Source organism: Anopheles moucheti, chromosome 2 (genome assembly GCF_943734755.1).
Source record: "Anopheles moucheti chromosome 2, idAnoMoucSN_F20_07, whole genome shotgun sequence".
In the NCBI taxonomy this organism is placed as follows: Eukaryota; Metazoa; Arthropoda; class Insecta; order Diptera; family Culicidae; genus Anopheles; species Anopheles moucheti.
Window position 1 is genome coordinate 6,680,271 of NC_069140.1, and position 20,369 is coordinate 6,700,639.

A 20,369-nucleotide genomic window follows, 5' to 3' on the forward strand; every position below is an offset into this window, starting at 1 on the left:
GGCGGACACAAGATGGCGGACAAGATGGCGGGCACAAGATGGCGGCCAAGATGGCGGAAAAGATGGCGGACAAGATGGCGGCCAAGATGGCGGCCAAGATGGCGGACAAGATGGCGGCCAAGATGGCGGCCAAGATGGCGGACAAGATGGCGAACAAGATGGCGGACACAAGATGGCGGCCAAGATGGCGGACAAGATGGCGAACAAGATGGCGGACAAGATGGCGGACAAGATGGCGGACAAGATGCCAGACACAAGATGGCGGCCAAGATGGCGCCCGAGATGGCGGCCAAGATGGCGGATAAGATGGCGGACAAGATGGCGGACAAGATGGCGGCCAAGATGGCGGACACAAGATGGCGGACAAGATGGCGGACAAGATGGCGGACAAAATGGCGGACAAAAGATGGCGGACAAGATGGCGGACAAGATGGCGGACAAGATGCCAGACACAAAATGGCGGACAAGATGGCGGACACAAGATGGCGGACAAGATGGCAGACACAAGATGGCGGCCAAGATGGCGGACAAGATGGCGGACACAAGATGGCGGACAAGATGGCGGACAAGATGGCGGACAAGATGGCGGCCAAGATGGCGGACACAAGATGGCGGACAAGATGGCGGACAAGATGGCGGACAAAATGGCGGACAAAAGATGGCGGACAAGATGGCGGACACAAGATGGCGGACAAGATGGCGGCCAAGATGGCGGACAAGATGGCGGACAAGATGGCGGACAAGATGGCGGACACAAGATGGCGGCCAAGATGGCGGACACAAGATGGCGGCCAAGATGGCGGACACAAGATGGCGGCCAAGATGGCGGCCAAGATGGCAGACAAGATGGCGACCAAGATGCCGGCCAAGATGGCGGCCAAGATGGTGGACACAAGATGGCGGACAAGATGGCGGACAAGATGGCGGACACAAGATGGCGGACAAGATGGCGGCCAAGATGGCGGACACAAGATGGCGGACAAGATGGCGGCCAAGATGGCGGACACAAGATGGCGGACAAGATGGCGGACAAGATGGCGGACAAGATGCCAGACACAAAATGGCGGACAAGATGGCGGACACAAGATGGCGGACAAGATGGCAGACACAAGATGGCGGCCAAGATGGCGGACAAGATGGCGGACACAAGATGGCGGACAAGATGGCGGACAAGATGGCGGACAAGATGGCGGCCAAGATGGCGGACACAAGATGGCGGACAAGATGGCGGACAAGATGGCGGACAAAATGGCGGACAAAAGATGGCGGACAAGATGGCGGACAAGATGGCGGACAAGATGGCGGACAAGATGGCGACCAAGATGGCGGCCAAGATGGCGGACAAAATGGCGGACAAAAGATGGCGGACAAGATGGCGGACACAAGATGGCGGACAAGATGGCGGCCAAGATGGCGGACAAGATGGCGGACACAAGATGGCGGACAAGATGGCGGACAAGATGGCGGACAAGATGCCAGACACAAAATGGCGGACAAGATGGCGGACACAAGATGGCGGACAAGATGGCAGACACAAGATGGCGGCCAAGGTGGCGGACAAGATGGCGGACACAAGATGGCGGACAAGATGGCGGACAAGATGGCGGACAAGATGGCGGCCAAGATGGCGGACACAAGATGGCGGACAAGATGGCGGACAAGATGGCAGACACAAGATGGCGGCCAAGATGGCGGACAAGATGGCAGACACAAGATGGCGGCCAAGATGGCGGACAAGATGGCGGACACAAGATGGCGGACAAGATGGCGGACAAGATGGCGGACAAGATGGCGGCCAAGATGGCGGACACAAGATGGCGGACAAGATGGCGGACAAGATGGCGGACAAAATGGCGGACAAAAGATGGCGGACAAGATGGCGGACACAAGATGGCGGACAAGATGGCGGCCAAGATGGCGGACAAGATGGCGGACACAAGATGGCGGACAAGATGGCGGCCAAGATGGCGGACACAAGATGGCGGACAAGATGGCGGACAAGATGGCGGACAAGATGCCAGACACAAAATGGCGGACAAGATGGCGGACACAAGATGGCGGACAAGATGGCAGACACAAGATGGCGGCCAAGATGGCGGACAAGATGGCGGACACAAGATGGCGGACAAGATGGCGGACAAGATGGCGGACAAGATGGCGGCCAAGATGGCGGACACAAGATGGCGGACAAGATGGCGGACAAGATGGCGGACAAAATGGCGGACAAAAGATGGCGGACAAGATGGCGGACAAGATGGCGGACAAGATGGCGGACAAGATGGCGACCAAGATGGCGGACAAGATGGCGGACAAGATGGCGGCCAAGATGGCGGCCAAGATGGCGGACAAGATGGCGGACAAGATGGCGGCCAAGATGGCGGACAAGATGGCGGACAAGATGGCGGACAAGATGGTGGACACAAGATGGCGGACAAGATGGCGGCCAAGATGGCGGACACAAGATGGCGGCCAAGATGGCGGACAAGATGGCGGACAAGATGGCGGACACAAAATGGCGGCCAAGATGGCGGCCAAGATGGCGGCCAAGATTGCGGCCAAGATGGCGGCCAAGATGGCGGACAAGATGGCGGACACAAGATGGCGGCCAAGGTGGCGGACAAGATGGCGGACAAGATGGTGGACACAAGATGGCGGACAAGATGGCGGACAAGATGGCGGACAAGATGGCGGACAAGATGGCGGCCAAGATGGCGGACACAAGATGGCGGCCAAGATGGCGGACAAGATGGTGGACAAGATGGCGGACAAGGTGGCAGCCAAGATGGCGGACAAGATGGCGGACAAGATGGCGGACAAGATGGCGGACAAGATGGCGGCCAAGATGGCGGCCAAGATGGCGGCCAAGATGGCGGACAAGATGGCGGCCAAGATGGCGGACTACATGCTGGACACAAGATGGCGGCCAAGATGGCGAACAAGATGGCGGCCAAGATGGCGGACAAGATGGCGGACAAGATGGCGGACAAGATGGCGGACAAGATGGCGGACAAGATGGTGGCCAAGATGGCGGACAAGATGGCGGCCAAGATGGCGAACAAGATGGCGGACACAAGATGGCGGCCAAGATGGCGGACAAGATGGCGAACAAGATGGCGGCCAAGATGGCGGACAAGATGGCGGACAAGATGCCAGACACAAAATGGCGGACAAGATGGCGGCCAAGATGGCGGACACAAGATGGCGGACAAGATGGCGGACAAGATGGCGGACAAGATGGCGGCCAAGATGGCGGCCAAGATGGCGGACAAGATGGCGGACAAGATGGCGGACACAAGATGGCGGACAAGATGGCGGCCAAGATGGCGGACAAGATGGCGGCCAAGATGGCGGACAAGATGGCGGCCAAGATGGCGGCCAAGATGGCGGCCAAGATGGCGGCCAAGATGGCGGACAAGATGGCGGACACAAGATGGCGGACAAGATGGCGGACACAAGATGGCGGACAAGATGGCGGGCACAAGATGGCGGCCAAGATGGCGGAAAAGATGGCGGACAAGATGGCGGCCAAGATGGCGGCCAAGATGGCGGACAAGATGGCGGCCAAGATGGCGGCCAAGATGGCGGACAAGATGGCGAACAAGATGGCGGACACAAGATGGCGGCCAAGATGGCGGACAAGATGGCGAACAAGATGGCGGACAAGATGGCGGACAAGATGGCGGACAAGATGCCAGACACAAGATGGCGGCCAAGATGGCGCCCGAGATGGCGGCCAAGATGGCGGATAAGATGGCGGACAAGATGGCGGACAAGATGGCGGACAAGATGGCGGCCAAGATGGCGAACAAGATGGCGGACAAGATGGCGGACACAAGATGGCGGACAAGATGGCGGACACAAGATGGCGGACAAGATGGCGGGCACAAGATGGCGGCCAAGATGGCGGAAAAGATGGCGGACAAGATGGCGGCCAAGATGGCGGCCAAGATGGCGGACAAGATGGCGGCCAAGATGGCGGACAAGATGGCGGCCAAGATGGCGGCCAAGATGGCGGCCAAGATGGCGGACACAAGATGGCGGCCAAGATGGCGGACAAGATGGCGGACAAGATGGCGGACAAGATGGCGGCCAAGATGGCGAACAAGATGGAGGACACAAGATGGCGGCCAAGATGGCGGACAAGATGGCGGACAAGATGGCGGCCAAGATGGCGGACACAAGATGGCGGACAAGATGGCGGACAAGATGGCGGACAAGATGGCGGCCAAGATGGCGGCCAAGATGGCGGCCAAGATGGCGGACAAGATGGCGGCCAAGATGGCGGACAAGATGGCGAACAAGATGGCGGCCAAGATGGCGGACAAGATGGCGGACAAGATGCCAGACACAAAATGGCGGACAAGATGGCGGCCAAGATGGCGGACACAAGATGGCGGACAAGATGGCGAACAAGATGGCGGACACAAGATGGCGACCAAGATGGCGGCCAAGATGGCGGACAAGATGGCGGACAAGATGGCGGACACAAGATGGCGGACAAGATGGCGGACAAGATGGCGGACAAGATGGCGGACAAGATGGCGGACAAGATGGCGGACAAGATGGTGGACACAAGATGGCGGACAAGATGGCGGCCAAGATGGCGGACAAGATGGCGGCCAAGATGGCGGACAAGATGGCGGCCAAGATGGCGGCCAAGTTGGCGGCCAAGATGGCGGCCAAGATGGCGGACACAAGATGGCGGACAAGATGGCGGACACAAGATGGCGGACAAGATGGCGGGCACAAGATGGCGGCCAAGATGGCGGAAAAGATGGCGGACAAGATGGCGGAAAAGATGGCGGACAAGATGGCGGCCAAGATGGCGGCCAAGATGGCGGACAAGATGGCGGCCAAGATGGCGGCCAAGATGGCGGACAAGATGGCGAACAAGATGGCGGACACAAGATGGCGGCCAAGATGGCGGACAAGATGGCGAACAAGATGGCGGACAAGATGGCGGACAAGATGGCGGACAAGATGCCAGACACAAGATGGCGGCCAAGATGGCGCCCGAGATGGCGGCCAAGATGGCGGATAAGATGGCGGACAAGATGGCGGACAAGATGGCGGACAAGATGGCGGCCAAGATGGCGGCCAAGATGGCGGCCAAGATGGCGGACAAGATGGCGGACACAAGATGGCGGACAAGATGGCGGACACAAGATGGCGGACAAGATGGCGGGCACAAGATGGCGGCCAAGATGGCGGAAAAGATGGCGGACAAGATGGCGGCCAAGATGGCGGCCAAGATGGCGGACAAGATGGCGGCCAAGATGGCGGCCAAGATGGCGGCCAAGATGGCGGCCAAGATGGCGGACACAAGATGGCGGCCAAGATGGCGGACAAGATGGCGGACAAGATGGCGGACAAGATGGCGGCCAAGATGGCGGACAAGATGGAGGACACAAGATGGCGGCCAAGATGGCGGACAAGATGGCGGACAAGATGGCGGCCAAGATGGCGGACACAAGATGGCGGACAAGATGGCGGACAAGATGGCGGACAAGATGGCGGACAAGATGGCGGACAAGATGGCGGCAAAGATGGCGGACAAGATGGCGGACAAGATGGCGGACAAGATGGCGGACAAGATGGCGGACAAGATGGCGGACAAGATGGCGGACACAAGATGGCGGACAAGATGGCGGACAAGATGGCGGCCAAGATGGCAGCCAAGATGGTGGACACAAGATGGCGGACAAGATGGCGGACAAGATGGCGGCCAAGATGGCGGACACAAGATGGCGGCCAAGATGGCGGACAAGATGGCGGACAAGATGGCGGACAAGATGGCGGACAAGATGGTGGACACAAGATGGCGGACAAGATGGTGGACACAAGATGGCGGACAAGATGGCGGCCAAGATGGCGGACACAAGATGGCGGCCAAGATGGCGGACAAGATGGCGGACAAGATGGCGGACACAAAATGGCGGCCAAGATGGCGGCCAAGATGGCGGCCAAGATGGCGGCCAAGATGGCGGACAAGATGGCGGACACAAGATGGCGGCCAAGGTGGCGGACAAGATGGCGGACAAGATGGTGGACACAAGATGGCGGACAAGATGGCGGACAAGATGGCGGACAAGATGGCGGACAAGATGGCGGCCAAGATGGCGGACACAAGATGGCGGCCAAGATGGCGGCCAAGATGGCGGACAAGATGGCGGACAAGGTGGCAGCCAAGATGGCGGACAAGATGGCGGACAAGATGGCGGACAAGATGGCGGCCAAGATGGCGGCCAAGATGGCGGCCAAGATGGCGGCCAAGATGGCGGACAAGATGGCGGCCAAGATGGCGGACTACATGCTGGACACAAGATGGCGGCCAAGATGGCGAACAAGATGGCGGCCAAGATGGCGGACAAGATGGCGGACAAGATGGCGGACAAGATGGCGGACAAGATGGCGGACAAGATGGCGGCCAAGATGGCGGACAAGATGGCGGCCAAGATGGCGAACAAGATGGCGGACACAAGATGGCGGCCAAGATGGCGGACAAGATGGCGAACAAGATGGCGGACAAGATGGCGGACAAGATGGCGGACAAGATGCCAGACACAAAATGGCGGACAAGATGGCGGCCAAGATGGCGGACACAAGATGGCGGACAAGATGGCGGACAAGATGGCGGACAAGATGGCGGCCAAGATGGCGGACACAAGATGGCGGACAAGATGGCGGACAAGATGGCGGACAAGATGGCGGCCAAGATGGCGGCCAAGATGGCGGACAAGATGGCGGACAAGATGGCGGACACAAGATGGCGGACAAGATGGCGGACACAAGATGGCGGCCAAGATGGCGGACAAGATGGCGGACAAGATGGCGGACAAGATGGCGGACAAGATGGCGGACACAAGATGGCGGACAAGATGGCGGCCAAGATGGCGGACAAGATGGCGGCCAAGATGGCGGACAAGATGGCGGCCAAGATGGCGGCCAAGATGGCGGCCAAGATGGCGGCCAAGATGGCGGCCAAGATGGTGGACAAGATGGCGGACACAAGATGGCGGACAAGATGGCGGACACAAGATGGCGGACAAGATGGCGGGCACAAGATGGCGGCCAAGATGGCGGAAAAGATGGCGGACAAGATGGCGGCCAAGATGGCGGCCAAGATGGCGGACAAGATGGCGGCCAAGATGGCGGCCAAGATGGCGGACAAGATGGCGAACAAGATGGCGGACACAAGATGGCGGCCAAGATGGCGGACAAGATGGCGAACAAGATGGCGGACAAGATGGCGGACAAGATGGCGGACAAGATGCCAGACACAAGATGGCGGCCAAGATGGCGCCCGAGATGGCGGCCAAGATGGCGCCCGAGATGGCGGCCAAGATGGCGGATAAGATGGCGGACAAGATGGCGGACAAGATGGCGGACAAGATGGCAGCCAAGATGGCGGCCAAGATGGCGGCCAAGATGGCGGACAAGATGGCGGACACAAGATGGCGGACAAGATGGCGGACACAAGATTGCGGACAAGATGGCGGGCACAAGATGGCGGCCAAGATGGCGGAAAAGATGGCGGACAAGATGGCGGCCAAGATGGCGGCCAAGATGGCGGCCAAGATGGCGGACAAGATGGCGGCCAAGATGGCGGCCAAGATGGCGGCCAAGATGGCGGCCAAGATGGCGGACACAAGATGGCGGCCAAGATGGCGGACAAGATGGCGGACAAGATGGCGGACAAGATGGCGGCCAAGATGGCGGACAAGATGGCGGCCAAGATGGCGGACAAGATTGAGGACACAAGATGGCGGCCAAGATGGCGGACAAGATGGCGGACAAGATGGCGGCCAAGATGGCGGACACAAGATGGCGGACAAGATGGCGGACAAGATGGCGGACAAGATGGCGGCCAAGATGGCGGCCAAGATGGCGGACAAGATGGCGGACAAGATGGCGGACAAGATGGCGGACAAGATGGCGGATAAGATGGCGGACAAGATGGCGGACAAGATGGCGGACACAAGATGGCGGACAAGATGGCGGACAAGATGGCGGCCAAGATGGCAGCCAAGATGGTGGACACAAGATGGCGGACAAGATGGCGGACAAGATGGCGGACAAGATGGCGGCCAAGATGGCGGACACAAGATGGCGGCCAAGATGGCGGACAAGATGGCGGACAAGATGGCGGCCAAGATGGCGGACAAGATGGCGGACAAGATGGCGGACAAGATGGTGGACACAAGATGGCGGACAAGATGGCGGCCAAGATGGCGGATACAAGATGGCGGCCAAGATGGCGGACAAGATGGCGGACAAGATGGCGGACACAAAATGGCGGCCAAGATGGCGGCCAAGATGGCGGAAAAGATGGCGGACAAGATGGCGGACACAAGATGGCGGCCAAGGTGGCGGACAAGATGGCGGACAAGATGGTGGACACAAGATGGCGGACAAGATGGCGGACAAGATGGCGGACAAGATGGCGGACAAGATGGCGGACAAGATGGCGGACAAGATGGCGGCCAAGATGGCGGACACAAGATGGCGGCCAAGATGGCGGCCAAGATGGCGGACAAGATGGCGGACAAGGTGGCAGCCAAGATGGCGGACAAGATGGCGGACAAGATGGCGGACAAGATGGCGGCCAAGATGGCGGCCAAGATGGCGGCCAAGATGGCGGACAAGATGGCGGCCAAGATGGCGGACTACATGCTGGACACAAGATGGCGGCCAAGATGGCGAACAAGATGGCGGCCAAGATGGCGGACAAGATGGCGGACAAGATGGCGGACAAGATGGCGGACAAGATGGCGGACAAGATGGCGGCCAAGATGGCGGACAAGATGGCGGCCAAGATGGCGGACAAGATGGCGGACACAAGATGGCGGCCAAGATGGCGGACAAGATGGCGAACAAGATGGCGGCCAAGATGGCGGACAAGATGGCGGACAAGATGCCAGACACAAAATGGCGGACAAGATGGCGGCCAAGATGGCGGACACAAGATGGCGGACAAGATGGCGGACAAGATGGCGGACAAGATGGCGGCCAAGATGGCGGCCAAGATGGCGGACAAGATGGCGGACAAGATGGCGGACACAAGATGGCGGACAAGATGGCGGACAAGATGGCGGACAAGATGGCGGACAAGATGGCGGACAAGATGGCGGACAAGATGGCGGACACAAGATGGCGGACAAGATGGCGGCCAAGATGGCGGACAAGATGGCGGCCAAGATGGCGGCCAAGATGGCGGCCAAGATGGCGGCCAAGAAAGCGGCCAAGATGGCGGCCAAGATGGCGGACACAAGATGGCGGCCAAGATGGCGGACAAGATGGCGGACAAGATGGCGGACAAGATGGAGGACACAAGATGGCGGCCAAGATGGCGGACAAGATGGCGGACAAGATGGCGGCCAAGATGGCGGACAAGATGGCGGCCAAGATGGCGGCCAAGATGGCGGACAAGATGGCGAACAAGATGGCGGACACAAGATGGTGGCCAAGATGGCGGACAAGATGGCGAACAAGATGGCGGACAAGATGGCGGACAAGATGGCGGACAAGATGCCAGACACAAGATGGCGGCCAAGCTGGCGCCCGAGATGGCGGCCAAGATGGCGGATAAGATGGCGGACAAGATGGCGGACAAGATGGCGGACAAGATGGCGACCAAGATGGCGGCCAAGATGGCGGCCAAGATGGCGGACAAGATGGCGGACACAAGATGGCGGACAAGATGGCGGACACAAGATGGCGGACACAAGATGGCGGACAAGATGGCGGACAAGATGGCGGCCTAGATGGCGGCCAAGATGGCGGCCAAGATGGCGGCCAAGATGGCGGCCAAGATGGCGGCCAAGATGGCGGACACAAGATGGCGGACACAAGATGGCGGACAAGATGGCGGACAAGATGGCGGACAAGATGGCGGACAAGATGGCGGACAAGATGGCGGACACAAGATGGCGGACAAGATGGCGGACAAGATGGCGGACAAGATGGCGGACACAAGATGGCGGACACAAGATGGCGGACAAGATGGCGGACAAGATGGCGGACAAGATGGCGGACACAAGATGGCGGACAAGATGGCGGACAAGATGGCGGACAAGATGGCGGACACAAGATGGCGGACACAAGATGGCGGACAAGATGGCGGACAAGATGGCGGCCTAGATGGCGGCCAAGATGGCGGCCAAGATGGCGGCCAAGATGGCGGCCAAGATGGCGGCCAAGATGGCGGACACAAGATGGCGGACACAAGATGGCGGACAAGATGGCGGACAAGATGGCGGACAAGATGGCGGACAAGATGGCGGACAAGATGGCGGACACAAGATGGCGGACAAGATGGCGGACAAGATGGCGGCCAAGATGGCAAACAAGATGGCGGACACAAGATGGCGGCCAAGATGGCGGACAAGATGGCGAACTAGATAGCGGCCAAGATGGCGGACAAGATGGTGGACAAGATGGCGGACAAGATGGCGGACAAGATGGCGGACAAGATGGCGGCCAAGATGGCGGCCAAGATGGTGGCCAAGATGGCGGCCAAGATGGCGGCCAAGATGGCGGACACAAGATGGCGGCCAAGATGGCGGCCAAGATGGCGGCCAAGATGGCGGACACAAGATGGCGGACACAAGATGGCGGACAAGATGGCGGACAAGATGGCGGACAAGATGGCGGACAAGATGGCGGACAAGATGGCGGACACAAGATGGCGGACAAGATGGCGGACAAGATGGCGGACACAAGATGGCGGACACAAGATGGCGGACAAGATGGCGGACAAGATGGCGGACAAGATGGCGGACACAAGATGGCGGACAAGATGGCGGACAAGATGGCGGCCAAGATGGCGGCCAAGATGGCGGACACAAGATGGCGGACACAAGATGGCGGACAAGATGGCGGACAAGATGGCGGACAAGATGGCGGACAAGATGGCGGACAAGATGGCGGACACAAGATGGCGGACAAGATGGCGGACAAGATGGCGGCCAAGATGGCAAACAAGATGGCGGACACAAGATGGCGGCCAAGATGGCGGACAAGATGGCGAACTAGATAGCGGCCAAGATGGCGGACAAGATGGCGGCCAAGATGGCGGACAAGATGGCGGACAAGATTGCGGCCAAGATGGCGGACAAGATGGCGGACACAAGATGGCGGACAAGATGGCGGACAAGATGGCGGACAAGATGGCGGACAAGATGGCGGCCAAGATGGCGGACAAGATGGCGGACAAGATGGCGGCCAAGATGGCGGCCAAGATGGTGGCCAAGATGGCGGCCAAGATGGCGGCCAAGATGGCGGACAAGATGGTGGCCAAGATGGCGGACAAGATGGCGGCCAAGATGGCGGACAAGATGGCGGCCAAGATGGTGGACAAGAAGGTGACCCGTTCGAGATGGGTGGTGACACGTGGGAGGTGAGTGGTGACCCGTGGGTTGTGACTCGTGGGAGGTGGGTGGTGACACGTGGGAGGTGGGTGGTGGCCCGTGGGAGGTGGGTGGTGACCCGTGGGAGGAGAGTGGTGACCCGTGAGAGGTGGGTGGTGACCCGTGGGAGGTGGGTAGTCGCCCGTGGGAGGTGGGTGGTGACCCGTGGGAGGTGGGTGGTGACCCGTGGGAGGTGGGTGGTGACCCGTGGGAGGTGGGTGGTGACCTGTTGGAGGTGGGTGGTGACCCGTGGGAGGTGGGTGGTGACCCGTGGGAGGTGGGAGGTGATCGGTGGGAGGTGGGTGGTGACCCGTGGGAGGTGGGTGGTGACCCGTGGGAGGTGGGAGGTGATCGGTGGGAGGTGGGTGGTGACCCGTGGGAGGTGGGTGGTGACCCTTGGAAGGTGGGAGGTGAAACTTGGGAGGTGGGTGGTGACCCGTGGGAGGTGGGTGGTGACCCGTGGGAGGTGGGAAGTGACACGAGGGGGAAGGTGACACGAGAGAGAAGATGACGGCTAATTGACGGCTAATTGACGGCTAATAGACGGCTAATGGACGGCTTATTGACTTCTAATTGACGGTTATGGTCACTTATCACCATTATTTGTTTCGTCATCAAATCAATCAATCGATTCAGTCGCGCTTAGACAGTGTGCAATTAGTCATCAGTTTATATATTGTTTAAATAACTGGTAAATTTGTACATCTGGAGCTGTATATACGTAATAAATAATGCATCTTCGGTCGCAAAAAAGGGCGAACCGCTCTGTACCAATTCTGCAGTCGGTACACTAACGAACTACGGTAAAGCGAGCTCCTGTTCGCCAGGCAAAGAGGAGCGCTTTACTATGCAAATAATGGAGCTTCGGCGTTGCTCCTGCTAAGCGATGAACGATATAGTATATAGCTACAGTCTCTATAGTTAGTCTTTCACAGTGTGTGTTCCGATATGCAGTTCACCTGTTGCTACTCTTCTCTATCTCTAGGAAACGGAATTCATATGATATCAGTTCTATTCAAGGTAGTTCATATCGCAATGCGATCTAATCAATATGATTCTAATCGTACGTATGACGAACCCATCTACCGGGCCCTTCCCGAGGTTTCCTGCTTCAGGGCAATGCGCCTAGACCCTCACCCTCTTCGTATTGTACCGAACTTGTGTACGAGGTAGTAGCGAATGTGTTACGTGTGTTCCGGTTGCGGTGCGTGTGAAATTTCGTTGCTGTACTGCACGTCCACTTCCGCAAAGCGCTATCGGACTCTTTACGTTCGATCCCGGAACCTAATCTCTATCGGTGTGCGTGGTGCCAACAGGAACTGGAACTGTGTATCGAGGGGACTGCGATAATCGATCTCGAAGTTTTGGAATATCTAAAAGAAATAAGCGCAAAGCCACTGGATTATGAATTGCTTCGAGCGGGGCGTTCAGGGTTTACCTTTGCCACCAGCAGTGTCAACTCGATGTCGATAACCTTCTGCCCGGGACACATTCGGCGACCGATGCCAAAGGGCAGGACAATCGATGCACCCGGTTCCGGTCGCTTGTTCACGACGTTGTGGTTTTCATCCCGCTGCTCGAGCCAACGATCCGGCAGGAAGCGATCTGCATGATGGAAGTTGTCCTCACTTTGACAGGCAACGCGCGTATGGCACAGCACGAGTGTCTTCGAGGTAAGATGATTAATTTCGTTAATGCGCTGCAAACAAACCGGCTAATACTAATACTTACTCCCGCCTGCAGATGATAGCCGGAGAGCTGGAAGTCTTCCTCAAGAATTCGCGCCAAGCAGGGCGTAGTGGGTGACAGGCGGTACGACTCCTGGATGCATGCCTTGGTGAAGCGAGCATTCACAAGATCATCGTTGGTGATGTTCTGCACACAGTGGCTAAATTCTTGCGCAATCTCACGCTGATGCTGGAGCGACTGGCTGAGGTTGTGCAGCAAAAAGGAGAGTGTGTTGGAAAGCTGCATGAAAGTAAAGAACAGGTTGAGACCGGGCGTCGGAAACGCTCCTTTGCCAAAAACAACCCACAATACGCACCGTTTCTATGGCACTGGTAATGAGGTCAATAATGCCGGATATCTTCTCCTTCGTATCCAGCCCTTCCGTTTGGAGTATGCTGATGAAGATGTGCTTCACGTCGTTGTCGGGACAGTTGAGCTGTTCTTCCTCCAGCGCCTCGTATACAATCTCTGCGATGGTACTGCAAAGCATTTGGTAAGTATTCGATCAGAGTTCGTGAACATTTGTCGCGAGAGTCTTCCGCGAACTTACTCGTAGATGATTTCTTCACAACGCACAAAGTTACGGTAGAGTCGCGTCGGAACGTACTTCCACAGCTTAAACCCGTAGTAGCTCTCACCGATGTAAACGAACGACTCCTTGACGGCTTCGGCAAGGCGCATAAATTTTTCGTTCTGTCTATTTGTCGTCAGGTAGCCCATTCGCCGTCCCAACACCAGACAGCAGATAACTGCAATGAGTTGAAAGGAAAGCATAAAGTTATCGTTGAGTGACGTACCCCAGTACACAACACTCACTCTCTAGCCCAACGGAGTTTGCTATATCCTGGAAGTTCCGGATCGTGCCGTCCTCTGTCCGCTGGTGGCGCACCAACTCCACAAAGTCATCACATATCTCATTGACGGATGGTATGAAGGATTGCAAGATGCGTCTGGAGGTGATTCCCGTCGTGAGCTTCATGCGCAGTTCGTGCCACTTTTCGCCCTGCCTGCAAGAACAAAACGTAAGACGTGTTGAAACAATCGGCGAAACAGCCGGGGATTAAAACACACATAAGGAGGACAACAATTCTTACGCATTAATCAGATTGGTCACCCCGAACCGGTCCGGTCGGCTGCTTCGATACACCTCGACAATTTCCGTCGGTGGCCGGAAGGGATAGCGGCTCGGGTACTTGAGCACCTTCTCCATGTCGGCACGATCGAACAGATTCACGATCGGGACCGTGTCAACGTCGAGCATGATTGAACCGTAGCGCCGATGCATCTCGGCGAACGTTTCGTGCACCTTGGCGTACCGCTGCCGACCGAGAAAGTATCGCCATTTGGTACCGATCAAGGGCAAACGCCTTGGTCCTGGTATGTCCCAGATCGATCTCACCTTCGGCAGACACTCGTCCGGCTCGGGCGGGGTGGCGCAAGCCGCCGTCGGTGTGGGCAGTCCGCCACCCTCGTCACCGGTGTGCTGGTGGAGCAGATGCAGCAGGAAGCTTCGGATCGATTCGATGATCTTCTTCGGCTTCGGGTTGTAGGACAGAAACATAAACAGCGTGACGAACGTGTAGAACAGCACTATCGTGACCGACATGGTGCGATCGTACGGGCTGGAGATGTCTGCGAAAGGGAAAAGCGAACAACGGGATGATGAAAACTCGATCGTGGTGGGTGTCGTGAGTGACGTAACAATATATCTCCCGTGGTCGCGGGAGAGCATGTGATGGCATGTGAACAAGTTTCAAGGTCAAGGTCACTTGCGATTGGGAGAGCGGAATGATATCATTCGTAAGATGTAAAGCAATTCCCGAAACCGGAACTAACCAGCGTTGAATTAGCCCCCGTCCCCCTGTGCACCAGATAATCGAAACTGTTGACAAACAGTTTAAATGACGCCGTACCGAATAATCTCAAGCCAAATTGGGTGATACAGGCCAGATAAGCGTCAATGTGCGCATTGATGCACGCGGGAGGCGGAGGTCCGTAAGCTTTAAAACATTATTGCACTTTCCATTTCATCACAATCGGCAAGTCACGGAATGTTCGCCATAAAAACCCCCGCCAGTCGGGCAATTCAAATCCCACAGCAACGGTGACAACCACCCAACCCAATATTGGGGCAGATCGATCAGATAACACTATCAGCGTATGCACATGCCGTCCTTTACACGTCCTTCATACAGATTCGTTATCGTCCAGTGTTTTCGTGCTTGGAACCTGTGCGAGCAGATAATTCGCACACATTTCGCTTCAAGCGTCCAATTTTCACCTACCATTCCGCTTATCAGGCGATAAACGTTGCAAGTCTTTTTGTCAACCTTGGCCATGGTTTCATGTGCCTTAATCCGGTGAGGAAAAGTTGTGACAGTGTCTGAACGGTGGAGGATCATCCATCCACTTCATCATCAGGTGAGCGTGTTCTCACCTTGCTTTCCCGGCCATTATCTCACACTCTTTCACTTTCAATCGAGCAACTCGTGATGGACAAAGAGCCCAGCGATCCAAGTTGCCCGGTGTTACGACCAGCGTTCGGGTGTTTTGTGATCTCCTGCTCTCTCTCTCACACGTCGATTAATTGTCAATCAATGCGCTTAATAAAGCGACAAAACGGTCGAACCGGCCGGTTCCGGGGAGGAGGCCATCCTCACCGTACCGCTGTGAAGCGCTACAAACGAGCAGCGCGAACAACCAAGCTGCTGATACGGGCGAGCGCCCGATGGCCTGATGGCGACGCAGGAAAGCAAGGAAGTACGGATCCGACAACAACAAACCACCGCCCCTGCGCCAGCGTACAATATCACGATCACGGTCACGGCCACGGCCACAAAACGGAGCCGGACGGTGAGCGATCTCGCTCACTCACCCGCACCGCGGAGTGCGCTGGGATCGCGGCGTTGTGCGCGGCGTTTGTGTGTGCCGCAGTGAGTTATGAAACGAGATTGGGCGAGTGTTTGTGCGTGTGCGGGGCGGGTTTTTTTTTCCTTTTGTTTGTTTTGTTTGCCGCCTCCGGTGATCTAGTGGGTGCAGGCTGCCGAATAAACCGGGTCGGGCCCATAAGAAGTGGAACGAGCGCTGTGACGTAAATTGGGGAACAATTTTCCCGTACATTCTCGCACGGTTTCTCGCTGTCTTACCCATCATCTCGGTATCGGATCCGACGCAATCCATTTGTGCCACCACATCACCGTTCTGCCGCAATCCTGTTCAGATCGTGCTTGTTTGCAACACTATCACGACACAAAACATAAAAAAGTTCGCCTTTGCTCGATTCACCTTTCCCAATCAACCGTCTGCCGGGGGTGCTTATCGGTTGACCACTACGAACTGTCCGGGATCTCGAGCGCGATCGCACTTACGCGCCGCTTATCAGCGCGATGTTATTTAACGAACTAATTCGGCAGCCGAACAACCAAAAAAAAGAAAAGAAAAAAAACGCAAACCCCCGAGGAAACGCTTGCGCTCCCGCCAAACCGAGCCGACGGACGTGAAGTGACGCGATATGCTGCGTAGTGTGCCGCGAAGCCTGTGAGGATCTATCGCGCGCACACCTGCCCTTACGCGGGTTTGTGTGGTTGTGCGTTTGGGTCTCCAATCCGAAAGGGATACGACACACAACCGCACGTTCGCTTCGTGTACTCGCGCTCCCGGATGGTGGGTACCGACCGGTTGGGCAATGATAAAAAAGCTTAAAGTGAGCATAATAATCGCATTCGGTGGGTTGGGACAATCTTTTTTTTTTAGCTTCCCCAAATTCAAATGTGCTCCCAGCTGTGTGTGTGTGTGTGGCCGATCTGAAAGGTGAGAACGGTTGAGATCACTCGCGTTCGGGCAAGATTTCGCATCTGATACTATGTAGTCTGGCTAAGCAAACGCACTATGGGACAAGCTCGTGATCAGGAGGTTCGAAAAATATGCTTCGATTGGGTTATTATTAAATTTAAATTCTCTTTGCTTACCACACTCTTCAGGCTCACTCATAATGCAAGTTTTTTTTTCAGTCGTTTATACACTAAAGTGCGTTTTTGAACACTGAAGCAAATTTATCAAAAACGAGATAAAATTTTCAATTATTATCACACATAATGCACACTTTCATAAGTATTTATATCTAAACAATTAAATTTGTAATACAACCCCTAATAATTGTTGTAATAAGCCACACCTCAAAAACACTCGCGCCCTCGAGTACTCGAAGTTCACTACTTGAAGGTTAGGCCGCAAATAATGCTAAAGCAAAACTTGCTTTACAGTTAAATGTTTGACCGATGGTTGTTTATGTAGTTTTAAACACCCTTAGTCCAATGCCGTGTAATTGGTTTTGTGTTATTTTATAAATAACAAAGCATTAACACTACAAACAACCTTATTTTGCGATAACTTGTTTCATTGCTGTTAACTTTTTCATTCACGAGTTATATAAATGGTTATTGTAGCTAAACATTTTGATGCATTGTGGCCTATTAAAAGTTAAGATTTGTTACATTATTCTGTACGAAATTGTACGACTTTTTTAAATTACCAAAAAGTAGAAGACATCGTTAAACAATTAAAATTTATGCAAGCAATATGCACCTTTAATACAAGAAATTCTAATAAATTTAATAACAAATAATGTTTATTTCCAATTGGTTTCAATTATAAAGAGTAAGAGTAAGCTTACTGTTGGAACGATTTGTTGGTTTAAAATTAGTCATGTAAATGGCTATTGAATTACAACAAAAGTTAGCTCTGATAAGCTCAACCCATTACAACGATTTATTGTTTATAAATTCAACGCAAGTTCAATAACCCTTGCTTGTTCGTATTATATTCCTGTAATAATCATACTATTGCGTAGTAGTTAAACCGAAGCGTAGTGATCAAACAGATAAAAGTCATGATCCTCCTAGTCATGGAATCGTCCTACAGTGCCAAGATGTGTTCTGAATGATTTGGCGCACACAGCGCATCAAATAAATTCAAAAAGAAACAAACGAATGATAGCGAGAGAGCGAGAGCGAGGACGGAGAGAAGGAGAGAAGCGAGGCGCGAGAATCAAAACAATGATTAGATTGCGGTACTATCTATCAGCTGACCAGTTCAGATGCCCGTGTGACGTTTGCAGGCAGCGTTATCATTGCTGAGGCCACGGTAATATTGGAGCTTCGCGCTTTATAACGCACCAGAAGCGAAGGGAGAGAAACGATCGGTGTTTTTTTTTGTTCCTGCGAGCAGTGTGATGTCTTACCATCGCACGAGCGAGCTTGCACTGCATTTCGTTCACATTGATGCTAAGTAGGCTGTGGAAGATTCATTCAATCTACCCACTAACTCACTTCAATGGAGATTGTTAGCAAACAAACCCGAAAACTATCAACAAACTTCGGATCGGATTGGTGCACAAAAACAAAATCAATCAAAACAAACCACTGCTCGTGATGCTGTCCTTGCAACTTGGCCGCGTGGTAAACAATGATAGTTTACCTACTCACCAGTGCTCAGCTCGCTATAAAAAGAAAGTTGCTGCTGACTGGCTGAACGAATGATTGCGGGTTAGATAAGCAATGGTGCAACCTTTAACACCTGACACGAAAACAAATCATCACGTTGATCACCAGCCAGTGCAACAATGTAGTTGTTATGACTCGCATCCTCCCATTGCACCTTGGCCATGATCTCCGCCAGTGCTATTCCTCAATGAATTGTGCACTTCGTTGCGTTCCGGCGCCCGTTTGTGGGATGCTTTCTCCACCCTTTCTCCTTTCGGTTGGTTTCGGGAGTCCTAAGCAAGGAAATTAAAGGACCTCTGTGATCGGCACACAGTCTCATCAGGCATATTCAGCTTCGTCAGGCATGTGGATTAATAAAACGGTTGCAAAAATCCCAACACTCTCTACCTTTGCAATGCCTACCCGCGCCAAAATATTGCGCCGTGCGTCGTTCTGCGGAGATTTCAATGTCAAAAGGGTAATGATCGAGATATGTATGTTTTTTTCGTGTGTGTTTGTGTGTGTGTGTTACTCTCTGAAATTTCGTTCCATCGGTGCTTCATTCAATGTGGGGAAGGTGCCACTCGCCGTACGCATCCCCATGCTTCCCTTTCCCTTTTGTCCCCTCAAAAAAAAACCCCTCGATGCCATAAAGCCGAAACAGAGGAAACCGTAGAGTAAGAATGGTTTTGGTTTGGAAGCTTTTGCCTTCCTGGTAGTAACAGTCCGGGTGTTCGATCATTCGCAGATGATGTTGGTGTTATTGGTGCGTGGTGCTTTTTTTTCATTGTGATGAACGACCCGAACGGTTTCGAGTTTTCTGAGACCGCTACGGGTCCCAGAACGCCCCATTTGCAAACTCATTCGCGATTTATTGAAGAGTGGCCTCACCACACATTCGACACTCCAGCAGCGTATCAAAAACGGATTGCCTTAGATTTATCGCAATCTTACCGTTTTCTTCGCCGCAGCTTTCGCGTACATGTGTGTGAGTGATATTTTTACGGTGCGCACTAGTTCCTCCCCCGAACGCGGAGTGCTTGTAAGCGTGGTTCAGCAAAGAACCGATCACCACAGTGTACGAAATTGAAAATTTTAACACTTTCCAACGCCCGGAGCAGAATGGAGAAGCGTATCGGTTTGAAGAGTTGGCGAAGAAACACCCTTTTGGTGCTATTCTGCAGCGAGCGAGGGTTCGTCGCTTAAATGATCGCGCCTCAAGTCTTTCGTTTTGTTCGAAGAGATGCTGAATGCTTACCGGCTCGTGGTGGTAAATGGTGAGAAATTGCTCAGTTGTGAGTGATGGTTGGCTAGGGATGAAGGTTGGCCAGCTCATCAGAGCATGTGTGTGACAAATAGGTGAGATTTTATTGTATGCTGATGATGATCGCCGATTGATTGATTTGCGTTGTATGGGGAAGGTGTTAACATTTACTTCGTTAACGATGACTTTAAAAGGAGTGTACTATAAAAGCATTCTTGTTCGTGCAATTGATGAGTCCCTGTCCATGCAATACGTAATTAGCTTTACCCAGCAATGTGAATAAAAGTCCACTCCATTTTCAAGTTTTGCTTGACACTTCTGAATTGTTTCGTTTCTTTTAACGCGTGTTTGGGTTACGGCTTGCTGCTCACGAACAGCTCGTACCTCGATTCGGATTCCTAATTAAAAGCAGAACCTTCAAGCTGAAAAACTGGTTTACATCCTGCCCCGATCAATAATGATCCTGCCGATCCGATCCCCCCAAAACCA

General features: G+C 54.6%; 1 protein-coding gene across 1 annotated transcript; it reads right to left on the bottom strand.

Annotated features, from left to right (window-relative positions):
• Window positions 1–12,122: 12,122 nt before the first annotated feature.
• On the bottom strand, window positions 12,123–16,328 carry LOC128309666 (ecdysone 20-monooxygenase). Its single transcript, XM_053046105.1, has 8 exons — window positions 16,283–16,328; window positions 14,231–14,768; window positions 13,953–14,143; window positions 13,687–13,885; window positions 13,453–13,615; window positions 13,140–13,376; window positions 12,847–13,074; window positions 12,123–12,781 (listed from the first exon to the last, which is right to left on the bottom strand). The coding sequence occupies exons 1-8, from the start codon at window positions 16,314–16,316 to the stop codon at window positions 12,674–12,676; spliced, it is 1,698 nt and encodes a 565-aa protein (XP_052902065.1). The 5' UTR covers window positions 16,317–16,328; the 3' UTR covers window positions 12,123–12,673.
• Between the last annotated feature and the right edge of the window lie 4,041 nt (window positions 16,329–20,369).